The sequence below is a fragment of the Drosophila gunungcola genome, chromosome 3R (genome assembly GCF_025200985.1).
Source record: "Drosophila gunungcola strain Sukarami chromosome 3R, Dgunungcola_SK_2, whole genome shotgun sequence".
Classification (NCBI taxonomy): domain Eukaryota; kingdom Metazoa; phylum Arthropoda; class Insecta; order Diptera; family Drosophilidae; genus Drosophila; species Drosophila gunungcola.
The window spans coordinates 17,697,802-17,713,403 of record NC_069139.1 but is presented as its reverse complement, the minus strand read 5'-3'; the positions used below and the strand labels follow the sequence as shown (position 1 = coordinate 17,713,403).

The window sequence follows — 15,602 nt, the reverse complement described above, 5'->3', positions numbered from 1 at the left end:
TCATCCTATTTACCAGTGCTTAAATAAAGCCAACGGATTTCAGTCAGAGAGCTTTTCTTGGGCATTTATACGTTGCTCGCTGCCAAGTAAAACCAAAAGCTGAAAACTATTACAATAATTTTTATATTTATTTATGAGCTGAAGGAGTGTGATTCTCTGATGTTGTCGCTTGTTAAAAAAAACACATTTATATGCCTGCACTAGGACGAGAGCAGAACTTTTCAGCTTAGTAAGCATTACTTGAACTTCGCTCGGCGTTAGTTTTTGTTTGGCCCAGGGCGAAATTCCGGTCACGTGACTGTCATTGGATATCAGAAACTACGTATTTCCCAATGGGAATTCCGAAAGACTAACGAGCGTGACAAATGCAAATGAAAGTAACAAAGCCGAATTTCATGTTGACCCTGTGGACATGGCATAAGCTAAAAGTTAAGAGTGAAACCGGCAGACCGAGACTAAAAAGGCAAAATCTAATCAAGTGCTTTGATTGCATTAGTAATTGTTACTGCAAACGTGACATTTCCTGGGACATTAATATAAGACATAGAAACAAAAATCAAATTAAATTTTCTAAACGAGCTAATCAGAAATTGTGTAATGCAACAAAAAGAAAAAACAATACAGATACAACTTTAATTTTAGCAATCTTAAATATTCACACTTTAAAGTCCAACCTGATGTGTTCAAGGGGTTATAAATGAATTTCGTTCTATGAAATATTCGCAAATTCCTACACGCCAAATTTTTTATATTTTTTTTGGCTGACTGTGTCTCCAAGGGTCCGCTGCAGTTGCAAATGCTTGAAATTACTTTTTTCGCATTAATAAAAATGCAATAAAAATAAAAACTCTGCTCCTCCTGTGCACGAAATATGCAAATGTGCCGCGTGCAGCGCAGCAGATAAAACTGAGCAGGAGTCACATGTGTGAGCTCTGTTATTTTTTTCTCTATTTTAGTTGGGTAGATTCGAGTTTTTGGGTGTCACCCGTAATGTGGAGCAGCTGTTGCTGGCAGTGCCAAAAGTCACAATAAATTCGGGCATTAGTTCCTGCCACTCCTGTTTGCCAAATCCACTTTTCACTGGCCCCTGAATATTTTGAATATAAATATGAGGTATAAATAAATTGAGAAATTGCGTTTTGCATAAATACTATCTGACTCATATTTATTGTTGCGAAAATATTTATTCAAAACTTGAAAGCGCCAGGAGATATCCTCAAAAATGTTAATAATGCCCAGGCTAAAATTGCTTTTGGCTATTTACTTCTACTTTATTCGGTAACAATTAATTAGTTGTTCATTGCGCCACGACAACGAAGATACGGTTATAAATTTCAATGGTTCTCGGAATTTATCATGAATATTTCAAGGGACAATTAGTTTGTTTCTGAAATCATTTTATAATTCGTTTTATTACATTTTAAGCAGGCTTGGTCGGAAACTTTGTCTGTCTGTACACTTGGTTTAATTTTTATTTGAATGTATTGTATTTTTAATAAGCTGTCAGATATTTAGGATAATTACTTATGCTTTTGGTTTGCTTATTCTTTAAATGTTTCGTGAAATTACCTTAAATTAATATCAGAAGGTGTTATCTGTTCTTTGTTTATAAACAAAACAAAGTTTCAGTATCAACATATACATTTTTTTTGGTTAGTAGTTCTTTGAATTGGTTGCTATGTAAATAAATCATTTTTAAAAACATCAAAAAATGATTTATCTATAAAAGGTAATATTTATGTCTCTCTAAAATTGTATGAATGTTAAATTAGTGGGGTTTCTTATGTAGATTTAGTACAACGTGTTCATGTAAACTTCATTAATATTTATAAATATATTTTTTTCTAACGAACTAATTTTTTACCAAAAAAAACTAAGAACTAAACAAAGTTGATCTAGAAATAGGTTCCCGCTGCCCCAAATGACTTTGGGCAGTGTGTTTTGGCCAATTTGGTGTAGGCACAAATGTCCTTCGTTTTTAGTTTCCAGCCGCGTGAGAACTTGTTCCAAACATGAATGACCGGAGACTTGGAAATTCTTTTCATGGTTAAATTTAGTCTATTGGGTTGAAAGAAATCCTTCCATTGCAGCCAGGGAATGGTATAAAAGGCTTTTGGGTCGAAAACCTTAAAGCCCTTGCAGCGTTTTGGGTTATTGATCATTGTCGTGACTGTATCGGTGTTGCACAGCTTTTTAGCCACTCTGGTTATGACCCCGGGCCCATTGCTGCCCCATTTATTGGCATCGTAGTTGGCCTGCAGATCCCGCAGGCACAAGCTGGCAATCTTATGGCCCAAACCGGTGGAGGACATTTTCATGACGCCGCAGGCCAAGGATTTATTACTCTCAGCCCCCGTGAAATTCGGTGGCATCTCCTCCAGGCTTTGCTGAACCACCACATCGAGATCCAGGTACAAACCACCATATTTGTATAGGGTAACGTAGCGCAGAAGATCGGAGACATGCGGAAATAGATATTTTGATTTGAACAGTTTTCCATTTTTCAGCCACTTTTCAATGGGAGTGCCGGCTGCAAACCGCCCCACATTCAGATGCCTCAGTCTTATGTTCCTATATTGACTTAAAGCCTTGATCAGCGGATCACCACTTGGTAGGCGATGAGTGGCACCTGCGAAGAGCACAAATACAGTGAAGCGTGGGTTATAAAGGGCGGCCGACTCAATGGCACATGCCTCGCGGGCCGTCAATTGGACCAATCGGACCTTCTCGTCCCTCCGGAAATTAGTGGTTTCATGAAAGAATATACTTTGCCCACGTCTCGGCTGATTTTTTGCCTTAAGAATATCCAGCAGGGGAATTGCAGGAACCTTATCCCCCTTTTTCGTTTTAAATTTGGGTTTATGGGCCAGCGGCTTGTGTTGCTTTTTCACCTTTTGATGCTTCACTGTTTTTTTGGGTTTGTTTGCTTTTTTTTGAATTGGTTTTTTTGGAAGAGGATGTGCTTTCTTCGGCTGATGTTTCGGGCTTATATGTTTTTTGGCTATGGCTTGGGAAGGCCTACGATTTGTCATCCAGTTGTATGTTAATATAAGGCCAAGTATAATAACTAGGGAACCTACAACGGTTAGCGTTCTTGACACTTTCATTGCGAGAATTTTCGACTGCACTCCCAGCACGTAGTTGCGGTTCGCTTAAAGCTGAATTTGTTCCACCTGGCACAACAAAATTGTGATTATATTCGCATAATACACATTTTATTGCTCAAAAATATTTTTATAGACTCTTTAACATGTATCCTACAATTTGAACCCTTTTGGTAACTTAGCAAATTTTAGAGAGTTTGGGTCTCTTTAAAAAGTTATTTTCATTGTTAACCTACAAATTTACAGCATAAGGATTCTTTATAAAAAAATGTTGTGCTCCCATTTTAAAAGGAGCAACTTACTTTTAACAAAATATGTATCTTTACGTTGGATAAAACTTGTATAAAACTTTCATAGAAAGGTTTTTCTTTAGGTAAGGGAAAACTTGATCTAACCTTTAAACATTTTTTTTAGTTGACACGCCAGAAAATGTCAGGTATGACCAATGCGATGATTTATTTCACTTAGCGGTCAGCTTACACCTATATAAATGGGCACGAATTTCCGCATTGTTTTCAATTCGAGTTTCCCCACTGGCAGATATGAAGTTCCTTGCTCTTTTCGTCGCTTTGGTGGTTGTTGTAGCCACGGTCAGCGGACAAAAATCGTCGGCCTTGAATACTAATCACAATATCATTGTCATTGGCAAACCACCAGCCGGCACTCCTGCCGCTTCCGCCGCTCCTGCCGCTCCTGCCGCTCCCGCCGCTCCTGCCGCTCCCGCCGCTTCTGCCGCTCCCGCCGCTTCTGCTGCCCCTGCCGCTGATGCCGCCGCTGATGCCGCCCCCGCAGCCAAATAAACCGTTTGTCGTTTGACCTTACAGGCTTATTTATTATAAAAAAATGTAGCTCCCCTTATCATTGTAAATGTTTTGAGATGTAATGTTTCCTAAATCTATATCTAATGGTGTGATAATAGTTCATTTAATGACAGCTTGGCGGAATGGCCTATAATTGCTTTTTGGTTATAAATAATTGCCAGCAGAAGGTTTAGGCAAAAAAAATTTTGGAATTTTTGTATATGCCTTGTATATTTTCTAATAGTCGTAATTTCTATAAGAAAGTTTTAGCATAAGAAATTTTGCATACCTTCTTTTATCAAATAGGTATAACATAAGGGTCCTTAGCTTTCGAAATAAATACACGTCATAATTTAATATAAATAATTACATTGGTATATCTAAAAAATGGAACATTTTAGATTCTTATAAGCTATTAACCTTAACAATCCGCCTGTAACTCTATTTGATTTGATATTTGGAGGATTTTTTAGATATTCAAATTCAAATTCGCCCCTATCGGGCTATGTCTTCGGTTTGTTAAATTTGAAATTTAAATCGGTTTTTTTTTTCAAACCCAGAAAATATTGGAGGTAAATTCTTGTTTTTAGCAAAGGATGTCGACCTTTACTCTAATGACAGCGGTTAATTTTTCCTAGTTTTGACAAGCTCTAATGTAAATTTTGTGTGAAAATTGAATTTGTGCCACTTATGTAACATTTGTCTTATAAATAGTCATATCACCTAGCCTTGTATTACTTTCAATCTTGACTGATAGACATGAAGTTCCTCGCTGGATTTGTTCTTCTGTTGGCTGCTTTTGCCTTGGCCCAAGCACAAGAAGGCAAGGTAAACGAAAACAAGAACGTTATCCACATTAATAGTGGTGCTACCGTCTCCAGCTAAATAAGATTTTTATAATATTTGAGTCTAGGCAATCAATAAAAAGATATCCTAATGGTTTGCACATAGAAACTATGCCTGTTTTATTTAAACAAAGTTATCGAAGCTCGACAGATTTACACCCTTATCCATTATAATTCTTTTTTCAGTCGGTGTCGCTTTTTCTACATTTAAAAAGCCACCGTTAATGAAATAGTCCCATTTTGTATTGTAACATCTCATATCTTAAAATTTATTTGGGCCATTAAATAAAGCCAGTATTCATTTACTATCAATTGGTAAAAATATATTAACATTTTGTTACTTTCTTCATTTATTATGTTTATTGTTGCTTTGATAACCTTATATTTATAAAATTAACAATAAAAGCTTTCTTATGAATTTGCACCTAAATATGAACATTAATATTTAGCCTTCTGATTAACACATTACACACATTACATTTAGTAACATAGTTTAGTAAATTGTTTAAAAATGGTAATGGTTTAAGACGATTTAATGATTCGCTTTGGTAATTCAACTAGCCATTTAAATGGGTTTAACTTTGAGTTTCGATTCACATTCAAACGTTTCAGTGTCCTTCTGGCTCTGGCAGATAGTGGGATAATAAACGAGCTGGATATGAACATGCACAATTTCTTGCACTGCGTTAATAATTATTGCTAAGAAAAAAACTAAAAACTTTTCTTTTTGTTTTAAAATAAAAGGCTAAAACTGGTATAAATAATATACCAGTAAAGATATTGTATCGTTATTTATATTTAACATAATATTTTATTTAAAACTTGATAAATTAAATTTGTCAATTTAAAAAACAGAATAAATAAAAACAAAATTGCAAATAAAAATGTTTATTTCTTCTGAGCTCTCCTTTAAATTTATACCACTATTCCTTCAAGAAAAGTAGACGTTTATAAAGGTACATGTTTTTTAATTGCTTGAAACAAGAATGCTTTAAATATGAACTATTAGTTGTCGTTTTTCCTTTGATGTTTTTTTGCCACTAAATAAAGAGATTTTGCGCCCATATCTTATTTCTGGAGTTTACCTCTTTTATTTTTATGGCGGCATAGGGAGTTGTACACATATACGAGCATCTAGGTTTTTCCGTTTTCAACAAACTTTTTATTGTTGTTTCAAGTGGCAGTGTTGTTCTAGTTGCTGCCATAGATAACTACGTGCTAAGAAGTGTATAGCAAACTGCACAGGCACAATAATATTATACAATATATACTCGTGCAAAGAGCGATAGAGATTCATGGCGGGGAAGGCTGCCAGACAATGGCTGGCGCCCACGTCTCCATGGACACATTCTAATAAAAAGCAAGCACAGAGAATGCCATTCAGAGTTGCCGTTTTTAGCATTGCCTCGGATGCTTCCACAGTTTCTTCATCTTCCTGCCATAGTTTGTTATTCCCTTTGGTAGAGATGGCAAAGATTCGATTGCGATTTGAAATTTATATGAAAAGGATTTTTTTGATTCTGTATCTTGTGACTTTAGTTAACTATCGTGATAAAAAGAACGGATAATAAACATGAAAGATTTTTTTTTGCATATTTTATGGTCGTGTTTAACGAATTTCCTCTAAAAATAAGTGTGATTCTAAACTAAACTCTACATCCTTTCAATACGAATTTGAAAAACGCACTTAGAGCACATTTAATAAGTTGATTATCCAAATAAAATAATATTTTTAAACTGTTTGAATTTAATTATTTAGATACAGTATATAGATATACATAGATATGTGAAAAATATAATATTTAGATTCTGTTTATTGCCATTTACCCAAAAACATTATTAAATGGTCAAAAATTATTCGAACCTCCTATACAATAATAAAGGATCAAATAAAATACAATTGTCCAATTTCCAGTTGCTCATCCCTATCTGCCGGGCTGCAAATCCTTCGCCAACGTTGAACTCCTGCTACTGCGCTCGAGTTTTTAGGCTTTTTGTTACTTGGGCAACATTTGAGTTATAAATGCCGTACTACTTGAATGAATCTCCTGGGCGTAATAGTTTTCAAATGGCTCTCCGTATATGACTGTCTTCTTCCTCACTTTCAGAGATTCGTTTCTGTCTTTGTTGCAAACGTTTCGCACACAAGTGGCACGCTGTCTTTGGGCCAAAAACGCTTGCCAATGCAAAAATTGCCCAATGATTTTGTCGAGTGTGAGTTGTTGGTGGGCAACAAATTTGCCGTTTTATGCCATTGACTGGACCAGACTCCTTCAGTCCCATAAATAATTAAAGTTCCCCTTATTTCCGATTTAATGCCAACCAAAATTGGAAGTGATAGTTGATTGGGCTTGTGTTGTTAGGCGTTTGCTGGCTAAGCAAATGACAAAATTTCATGGACGAGGTCAACTAATACATTTAAGAGAAATACATTTCGCTTTATATGAAAGAATTTTTAACAAGATTAATGTTTGGAATTGGCTGTGTATTAAATAATCTACACAATCAAAACATAATCAAAATTTTAATAAAGCTGTTTTTTTAGTTTACTTTTATGCTCGTTAATATAATTTAAAAACTTTATTCTAATCAATTATTTGGATATAATTAATAAAGTTTTATTAATACCGAAGAAAATACTTCTTTAAGCAAGCGTAAATTTTTACCGCAACCTCCCCAAAAGCCGTTTAATTTATATTAGATCAAACCTAATTTCCAAATTGCTTGAATTACGGAAATCGCTTGTCGACCAATGAGTTGCCATTGATTATGTGCCCAGCTTTTATCACAATAATGAGCCCTTGACGGCCTTGAGCCAAGGCAAATAAATCAATTTTTCTCGTTTCCGGTCAATTACTGGCGTCGATACGATTTGCCAAAGGTTGAGAAGTTAAACTAATCGCCCAGTTCCATGGGAAAAGCAAACAGAGAGCAATATAAATGTTTACATTTCTTTTTGCGTTCATTGGTGTTTATTTATTCGCTTTCAATTTGCTGCAGTTTACTTTTGCCCTGCAATCACTTCAATTTCTAAGCCGGCCATTTCTCTTTGAAGACACTGGGGCGTATTAGCAATGTTAATGTTTCTGGCCCTATGTCCCATATTAAATGCTAATTCGCATACGGCACACGATCCCAAATGGAGAACTTCACTTCCTACATTTTTTCTTCTTATTTTTTGATAGAGGACACGGTTACGCTACATGACATTTACAAGTTATTATTATGCAAAGGACACGCTACGGAGTCTCTTTTCCGTTTTGCCCCGCTCCCATCCGCTTTTCTTTCTCATATGTTGCAAAATCTGCTGCGGCGTTGGGAAATTTGCATTTATTCATGGCATAAATAAAGCATCCGCAGCGTTGAGGGGACGCCGAAAAAAGGGATATATTTAACCTGTTCACCCCGCACAAGCAAAGAGCTTCAGTGGGGTTCAGGAAAATCATGACAGCACTTCGTGTGGACGTCGATGTGTTTTATTTATAATTTATTTGCTGGAAAGTGCAGCACACAGGACGAGGGAAACACCTGCCGCTGACAACCACAGGTGTAGCCACAAAAGTGACGCAAAATTTGTTTGGCTAACGCTCTTCTATATATCAATTACATGCATTTAAAATTTTGTTTCGGTTTAGAGATTCGCGGCTTAGTTCCGGTCACGCTTGCTCCGCACTTTTTGGCAATTGGATCAGTGATGCAAATACTATATTAAAAAGGAATACGAGGGCATTGGAATCAAATTCTAGTTTTTAAAAAAAATTGCATTAAAAAAAAAAATCTGGTGAGAAACATAAGAGTTATTATCATATCATATTTATTACTTTTATAAGTGTAACTAATCCGTTTGTTATGAAAAGTAACGAATGTATCGAACACTTTGTTAAAAGGCTGGCTATATGGTGGATTTCAGCAATTGCTCCCCTTTCGGTTCACTAGATGATATGGGTGGAAATTTTGGTTTAATTCAGCTTTTGTTAAGTGGGAGTTTGATTCTCACAGCTGGTAAGATATAAATAAATAAAAAACATATATATATATATTGTGTGACTTTAATGGACAAGGTTGTCAGCCACTGGGAAAAAAAAACACTGTAACAAAGCCAAGTAAAAAAGCAACTAGAAAATCCAAAATAAAATGGTATCGACCTTCGCAGTCAGATTCAATTAAACCGATATCATAATGAAAAAAAAAATGAAAATTTTTAACTTCAAATTTTATTAACACAGATTTCAAATTTCGTTTCACATCCCTGGTGAAATCAGTAAAGGGTGCAGGTTATTTTGCGGCTGCAACATCACTGATTTGCATGTGCAATGCTAAAATCCCAGATTAAATTCCTGTTAGTAGGGAGTGACGAATTACGTTCCAATATGTTAATGGCTCTAATCAACGTGTATTGTTGACAACAGTTCCGTATTTAATGGATTTGTTCATTACTGTTTATGCAAAGCATTACCAAGGAAATAAGGTCACAGCGAATGTATATTTGTTTTCCAACAAATCATTAATATCCTTGCGAAGCTCAACCCTAAAACCGGAACGTAATAATCATATAATGCGGAGTAAGAGGAGCGTAAAATTAGCCCCAATCCACTGTGGTATGGTCTCCTTCTTATGCATGAATAATAGAGTATGACATAAAATTAAGCTTGTACACAAATCAAAAGACCTGAAAAATGCCTGCCGTTTCAGAAATATACATATGAGACAATCGATTACAATATCAGACAATAGTCATTTTTTTCAGAAAAAAATTAAATACAATTGTATTTTTAACTTTTGTACATGTCAAATTAGAAGTCGTCATAAAGAAATAAATGAAAAACGTTTAAAAAATAGGAAAGTGGTTTTAAAAATGGAAGCCACCTTTTACCTTTTTAATTGAAAGGAAACATATTTTTGAAGTGAAATTTATAATTCTGTGCATCAATTAATATTTGCCCTCACTTGTTTCCCTTTTCACGTCCTTGTTTTCAAAAGACGTCAGATGGTCATTAATTTGTTTTCCATCCCCAGTACTTCTGTCCATCTTCACTCCCAGCTTTTTGCTTGTTACTTTTCCTGATACCCGTACCCGCCTCCTTTAAGCCGGTTTATTTTTCCGGGAAATCGTCATCTTTTGTATGGGCACCGATTCCTTTTCCATTATCACTTTAATATTTAATGACTTCTGTTTATCGCACATAATTGAATCCTGCTGTGGTCTCGGGCCAAGCTACGAAGCTTTTTCTGCAGATGGCCTTTATTATTTGCCTTTGGCTTGTTGCTCATTATATTATTATCTTTTGTTTGTAATATCCGCAATGTTGCTTGAGCCCTGGAATTTTTATGAAGCTTCATTATTCGGTTTTTATTATTATAAATAATGCAAGGGGAAATCTTCTCGCACATTCGTACGCTCCCGTTGGTTTCTCTGGCATAATTCTCAATCAGCATTCAGACACACATGGCCCGACATGATTTTCTTTATAGTTCCCTCGGTTTTCCCCGCTTTTCCCCTGCTGATTACCGACTGCCTTTTGCTTGTAAAAGTTACATCGTCTTTTTGAGCTTGCTCTTGGTCGACGTCGGGCATTACCGAAAATTTAATTAATGTATTTTCTTCGTGTTTTCGCATATTCATGCCTCAAAAATTGGCTGCATGTGTGGCACGTTTTGCTCATTAGCCATTTAGGTGGTATAAATATGCATCAAACCATCTCGCCGAATCCTTCCTATCCCGAGACGTTAGTTACGATTTATGGCCAAGCCATGAAATGGACAAAAAAAACAAAAAACACATTCTCGCCCATGAAAACTCTTGCAAAAATTCAAGTGCAAGGCAAACTTAAGGAAGCCGACAGGCCAAGGACAGTGTCCTTTTGTCCTAATGAAAAGACAACAAAATGCGAAGGATAAAAGACGAAGGAAAAAGCTTTGAGGATGCCTTTTCCTTTCCTCCAAAGCTTGGCCAGAAAGCTTTGTACCACAATTGTCGAAATAAACATTTGACAGCCCCATAATTGCCCCTAAACATGGGCTTGGTCCTGAAAAAAATGTGCAAATTTAACCTGCATAAATTAAAGGAAAAACTGTTGTATCAAAAAGGAAAAAATACATCCACAGTTATTTATTATGCGGTGACCCACAGGAAAATATACAAATAAAGCAAAAGAGTTCTGTTGAAAGCTAAAATGGAAAAGGAAAAGGCTTAAGCCGCCCACAGCCATAATTCAAATTTGTATATAAATTTTAGCTTTTTCCAGAGCGCAGTGGAAGCCACAAAACGGCCAGCGACACGCCGCCCCAGTTAACTTTGCCTTCAAACATCATTTGTCAAGGCTAGCACACAAGGCTAAAGGCAAAACAGCCCGCAGGAAAAGTAACTGGCATGGCAAAAGCTAATTTTTACGGCTCTTTAAGCGGCCAGACTTCGATACAAAAATGTTTTTTGCTTATTAAACGCGCCAGGCAACCCTGGCAATCCATCAGCCGCACAGCAACACTGACGGCCTCCTGACGTTGATTGCCCACCCACTCTGTCCCTCACATAAGTAAAAGATCACACCAAAGCAATCTAATCCAGATCCAAGCAAATTGTCCAATTCTTTTTGTGTTGTGTCTTGCGGTTGACAGGCGGGTGAACAATTTGACAGCCGCAAAAAAACCAGAGGAAAATGGATAGGGGGACACCAACCAGAAATGCAATGCAGTTCGGTGCTTTTAGAAGTTCTCTTCTTCAAATATAACCTTTTAGTTCAGTTAAAAAAATTAAGTTATAATTTTTTTCGAAAACAATCAAAAACTTAGATCTCTAAAAACCTTGGCTGGCTGGAATTCTGTTTGGTATTATGTTTATACACAGATGATTTGTTTTTAATGTAGACAAACTAAATTATTCAAAAAGTCGCAAGCAAATAATATTTAATTTTTAAAAATCTTTAAAAGTTTATTTTATTTTTTTGCCAAAATAAATAAAAATTACCATAGTTAATTGGTACACCCTTAAAAATAGGTAAATATAAAAAATGTTAGGTGATATAATATAATAAATAAAACTAATAAACTAATATAATAAATCAAACTAATAAATATTAATAAAAAGTAGAGGCCAAATACTAATATTCTATACTGAAACCGGTTAAGGTTCATGCAGATGAGTGTAGAGCTGCCAGCACACTCTGAAAAGTATACTATGCTTTTTGCTATTTTTCCACCTCATCAAATGCAAGTGAGGTAGTTGTTGCAAAATCACATAAAATGCACACGATACCTGAAGTGTGGATAAGAAGCCTTGACATGTTTAGCATAAATTTAGCTGATGACCTCAATTCCGACTTAAAGGCAAAAACCGAGAATATAATGCTTATCCGGCCAGAAGCCCGCAGCAATTAATGGCAAGCATTTACTTGTGCATTTTAATAAAATGATTAAAAGTTATTTGCCAGCTGACAGCTTAATTTGTGACCTCTGCTCAAAGGCATTTTCCATGAGGCTGACCTTTTTGCCCACCGTCCACCGCCGTCCCCTTTGAGCTCTTAATTTAACCCTGGGGGAATGGCTGACTGGCGGCAGACGGTGCCATAAATAAGCCCCAGACCCATGCAATTATGCGCTTGAGCTGTCATTGCACTGGCCCTGCTCGTCGGTGTGAAAATTGCATATTGGCATAAATTAATCAGCAGCGACAACGCCTGCGATTGCGAGGACATCATCTGGCCATGATTGCACTGCCCAAGCGTCCAAGTGGCCAACTGTCGTCGCCAACTGACCGACTCGCAGCCTTTCTGAATGCCTGCCTGCAGGTTTCCACTGCACTGGCGTTAATATACGTACGGGGGCATCTGAGGAATGTGGATAAGAAATTCGAATCGCCGACAAATTGAGTTGTGTTTGATTTGAATCAATCAATGAATTAATCACGCCCATAGGTCTGGCTTTGGCACACGGACGCTGCACAAATTGAATATTGAATTGATACAATTAACATTTTCCATGGCCTTCCGGTTTTGTCACAAAATTTGACTTTGCTTTTTTAAATAATTAAATAAGCATACTTTGAAAATTCCCTTTTTTGGAATAATCAAAATTGAGTTTGAATTTTAATATCCAATATTAAAATTGTGTCATGTTTAGCTTAGTTACTAAATGAATTTGAAAATAAAAAAAGCATAAATTCCTTTACAATTCTTTTAAGCAAATCATTTAAAATAAACAAAAGCAAAAAAAAAAAAAATTTAAGAAGTTGGTTACCTAACCGATAATCTCATTCACATTTCACTTTTTTGTGAATAGCTAACAAAAGGTTAAAAATTTAAATTTCTTGAGGGATTAATTTGTAAAATGATTTATTCAAATAAAAGAAACCTTAATAACTTTTTGAAATCTACTCAATCAATTTTGTTTTGTATTTGGTTTTTGTTCATTTTTCAGTTTTAAAAACTTAGGTCTCCCATGTTGGTTATATAAGAAATTTAAATTTTTCAATCGACGACAGTAACACTCCGGCAGTTCACTCTTCAATTTGTGGCTAGCTCAGCTTAATTGATTTGCTTAAAGGCAGGGGCAAAAAAACTAGTTGCAGTAGGCAAAGGGCAAAACTTTCCTCGACTGAAAGAAAACGGCAGACAATTACGCCCTGGGTGTGTGTGGAAAAGGGCTGAGGATTTTCCGGCGGGGGGAACCAGTCGGGGAAATTGAGAACTGCAGCAATTACTTACTCAAAATCTGTTGGACGAGTGGATCCCGGGTCTCGGAGTCTCGAGTCTCGACTCTTGTGGCTGCGGCGTGAAAGTGAAATACTTTGCCAAGGACTTTGCCATTGTTGCGGTTTGGCTGCTGCATCTGTTGTTTGTGCGAAAAGATTGGGCCATCTTCCCCAGCCACCGCCATTTATCGTGAACGGTGTCAAGCATTTGGTTTCGTTTTGATTTGCGATTTAAATGGGTTTTTTTTTGGCAGAGTGCAAATTGCGAAAGGTTCTTCCGGAGCATCGGTTGTTGTGGCTTTAATTTATAATTTTAACAATGCCACCGAAAGTGGCCTGCACTTAAAACCCTTTTTGTTCCCCCGCAAAAACCATATTTCGAAATGCACATCGAATTAACATGCTTAATACGAGGCGTGGGAATTGCCTGGGTTAAGTACACAAAAAAATACATAGCAGATAAATACACAAAAAAATCACTTAAAAATGTGTGAGAAATTAATTGCAATTCCAACCCGAACTGAATAACCACAAACAAAAGCGCGGAATGGTCCATTTTATTGTGTGGTAAGTACGGAAAAAATAACAATTCGAGAGAATAAATTCAACTCAACCAGTTAAAAGTATATGAGACATTTTGATTGCAGTTATATTCATGATATTGACTTTCCAAAAGTGATGTTCAAAAAGTGTGCTGATTGAATTTTTTTTTAATAAAGCCATGGGTGAGTGTTGAATGGGAGAAAAATGTAGAACATTGTTCATTGTTTATTTATGGAATTTTTATAAAAAACTTTTTTTTGTTAAAGAAAGACTACTGTTTTAAATTTAAGATAAATTTTCTTTACTTTACTTTTCCGTACGTAAACGATTTACAGGCAATTCAACATTGTTTATTTATGGTATCAGTGGGACCACGGAGGTAATTTGAGTTAACCAAACATCCAGCCCACGTTTATGCAAACGATTTCGAATCAATTTAGCCGCAGATGTTCTTAAAAGGCTCGATGCCATTAGATGGCTGCCATTCCTTCGACCTTGTGGTGCTTTGGCACTCCGCCAAGGAGTGTCTGTCAAGTCAAGTTCCTGTCTTTTAAGCGGCTGCCGTGCAATCACTCAAAGTTGTCCGCATTTGCATAAACACTTCTAATCCTAATGCCATGCAAGCTGCAGCAGCCCGAGTCCTAAGTCCTTTGCCGGTTCAACATCCGAATGCTGCCCCGTTCGCCAGGTCCTGCTCCTGGCTACTTACAGTCAATTGGCCCCAGCCTCAGCCCCAGCCCCTTCCGAAGTTGAAGTGACATCGCTAAACTGACAGACAGCCAACCAAGTGGTGTGTCTCCTTCACCTCCTGCTCCTGCTCATGCTCCACATCCTCATCAACGGGAATTGGTCGGCGGTGGGACAAATGTTGCGTGCTAGGAAAGCGTTTCCTTTTTCCTTCGGCTTCACCACTCAGCAGCGATTTCGTCCAACAAACGTCGAGCATGCTGAATGGATCACGCACACAACAGTCTTGCATGTCATTCATTCTCAGCCGGACTCGAGTCCGGAATACACTGGAAAAAAAACTTTAATCAGGGTTACAATGTTATATGTTTTTCCTAAGTAAAATATTATTATTTAAAATTTACTTTGCAGAATAACAATAGTATTTTTTCTATTTAGAAGTAATTCGTTTATGTCTCCTTTAAAATATATTCTCTAATATACTAAATGAGTTGCATTCTTTATTAATACTAATGAAATAGGAACTATGAAATATGAAATAAATAATATAGTCTTAAAAAATGTGAAACATATATATATATATATATATATATATATATATATATATATATATAATATAAATATTTTGACAACAATTTCGTTCAATAAAGAAATAAATTTATTTATTTAAAAACTGTAAGATTAAAGCTATTTACTAAAACTACTAATTTTAATTTTAAAGTTGTTTTTTTCCTTTTTTTTTGTTAGTAGCGCGACTTAAAACTTTGAAACTAAACCCTCATTTTGACACAAAAAAGTTGTGACATTTTTGTTCCGTGCAAGGAGCAAAAGCAGCGGACATTCTGGCCAAGTTGCTATTGAAGCTGAGGCTGGAGAAGCGCTTAGGCTGTCGGTCAGCGTGTCAGTTGTGCGGCATTTCATTGGTTTTGGCTCCAAA

The 15,602-nt window shown here is 36.3% G+C and overlaps 4 protein-coding genes across 4 annotated transcripts in view; 3 read left to right on the top strand and 1 right to left on the bottom strand.

Moving 5' to 3' along the window:
* The window catches only part of LOC128252111 (uncharacterized), a 53,980-nt gene that overhangs the window by 7,838 nt on the left and 30,540 nt on the right, over positions 1-15,602 (top strand). The window lies entirely within an intron of this gene.
* On the bottom strand, positions 1,160-3,119 carry LOC128252099 (lactosylceramide 4-alpha-galactosyltransferase). Its single transcript, XM_052979563.1, has one exon. It carries the CDS (start codon positions 3,105-3,107, stop codon positions 1,896-1,898), a length of 1,212 nt encoding a protein of 403 aa, XP_052835523.1. The 5' UTR covers positions 3,108-3,119; the 3' UTR covers positions 1,160-1,895.
* LOC128252113 (accessory gland-specific peptide 57Da) lies at positions 3,609-4,002 on the top strand. The gene has a single exon (XM_052979580.1). It carries the CDS (start codon positions 3,647-3,649, stop codon positions 3,902-3,904), a length of 258 nt encoding a protein of 85 aa, XP_052835540.1. The 5' UTR covers positions 3,609-3,646; the 3' UTR covers positions 3,905-4,002.
* On the top strand, positions 4,647-4,858 carry LOC128252114 (accessory gland-specific peptide 57Db). Its single transcript, XM_052979581.1, has one exon. The coding sequence runs from the start codon at positions 4,664-4,666 to the stop codon at positions 4,787-4,789; it is 126 nt and encodes a 41-aa protein (XP_052835541.1). The 5' UTR covers positions 4,647-4,663; the 3' UTR covers positions 4,790-4,858.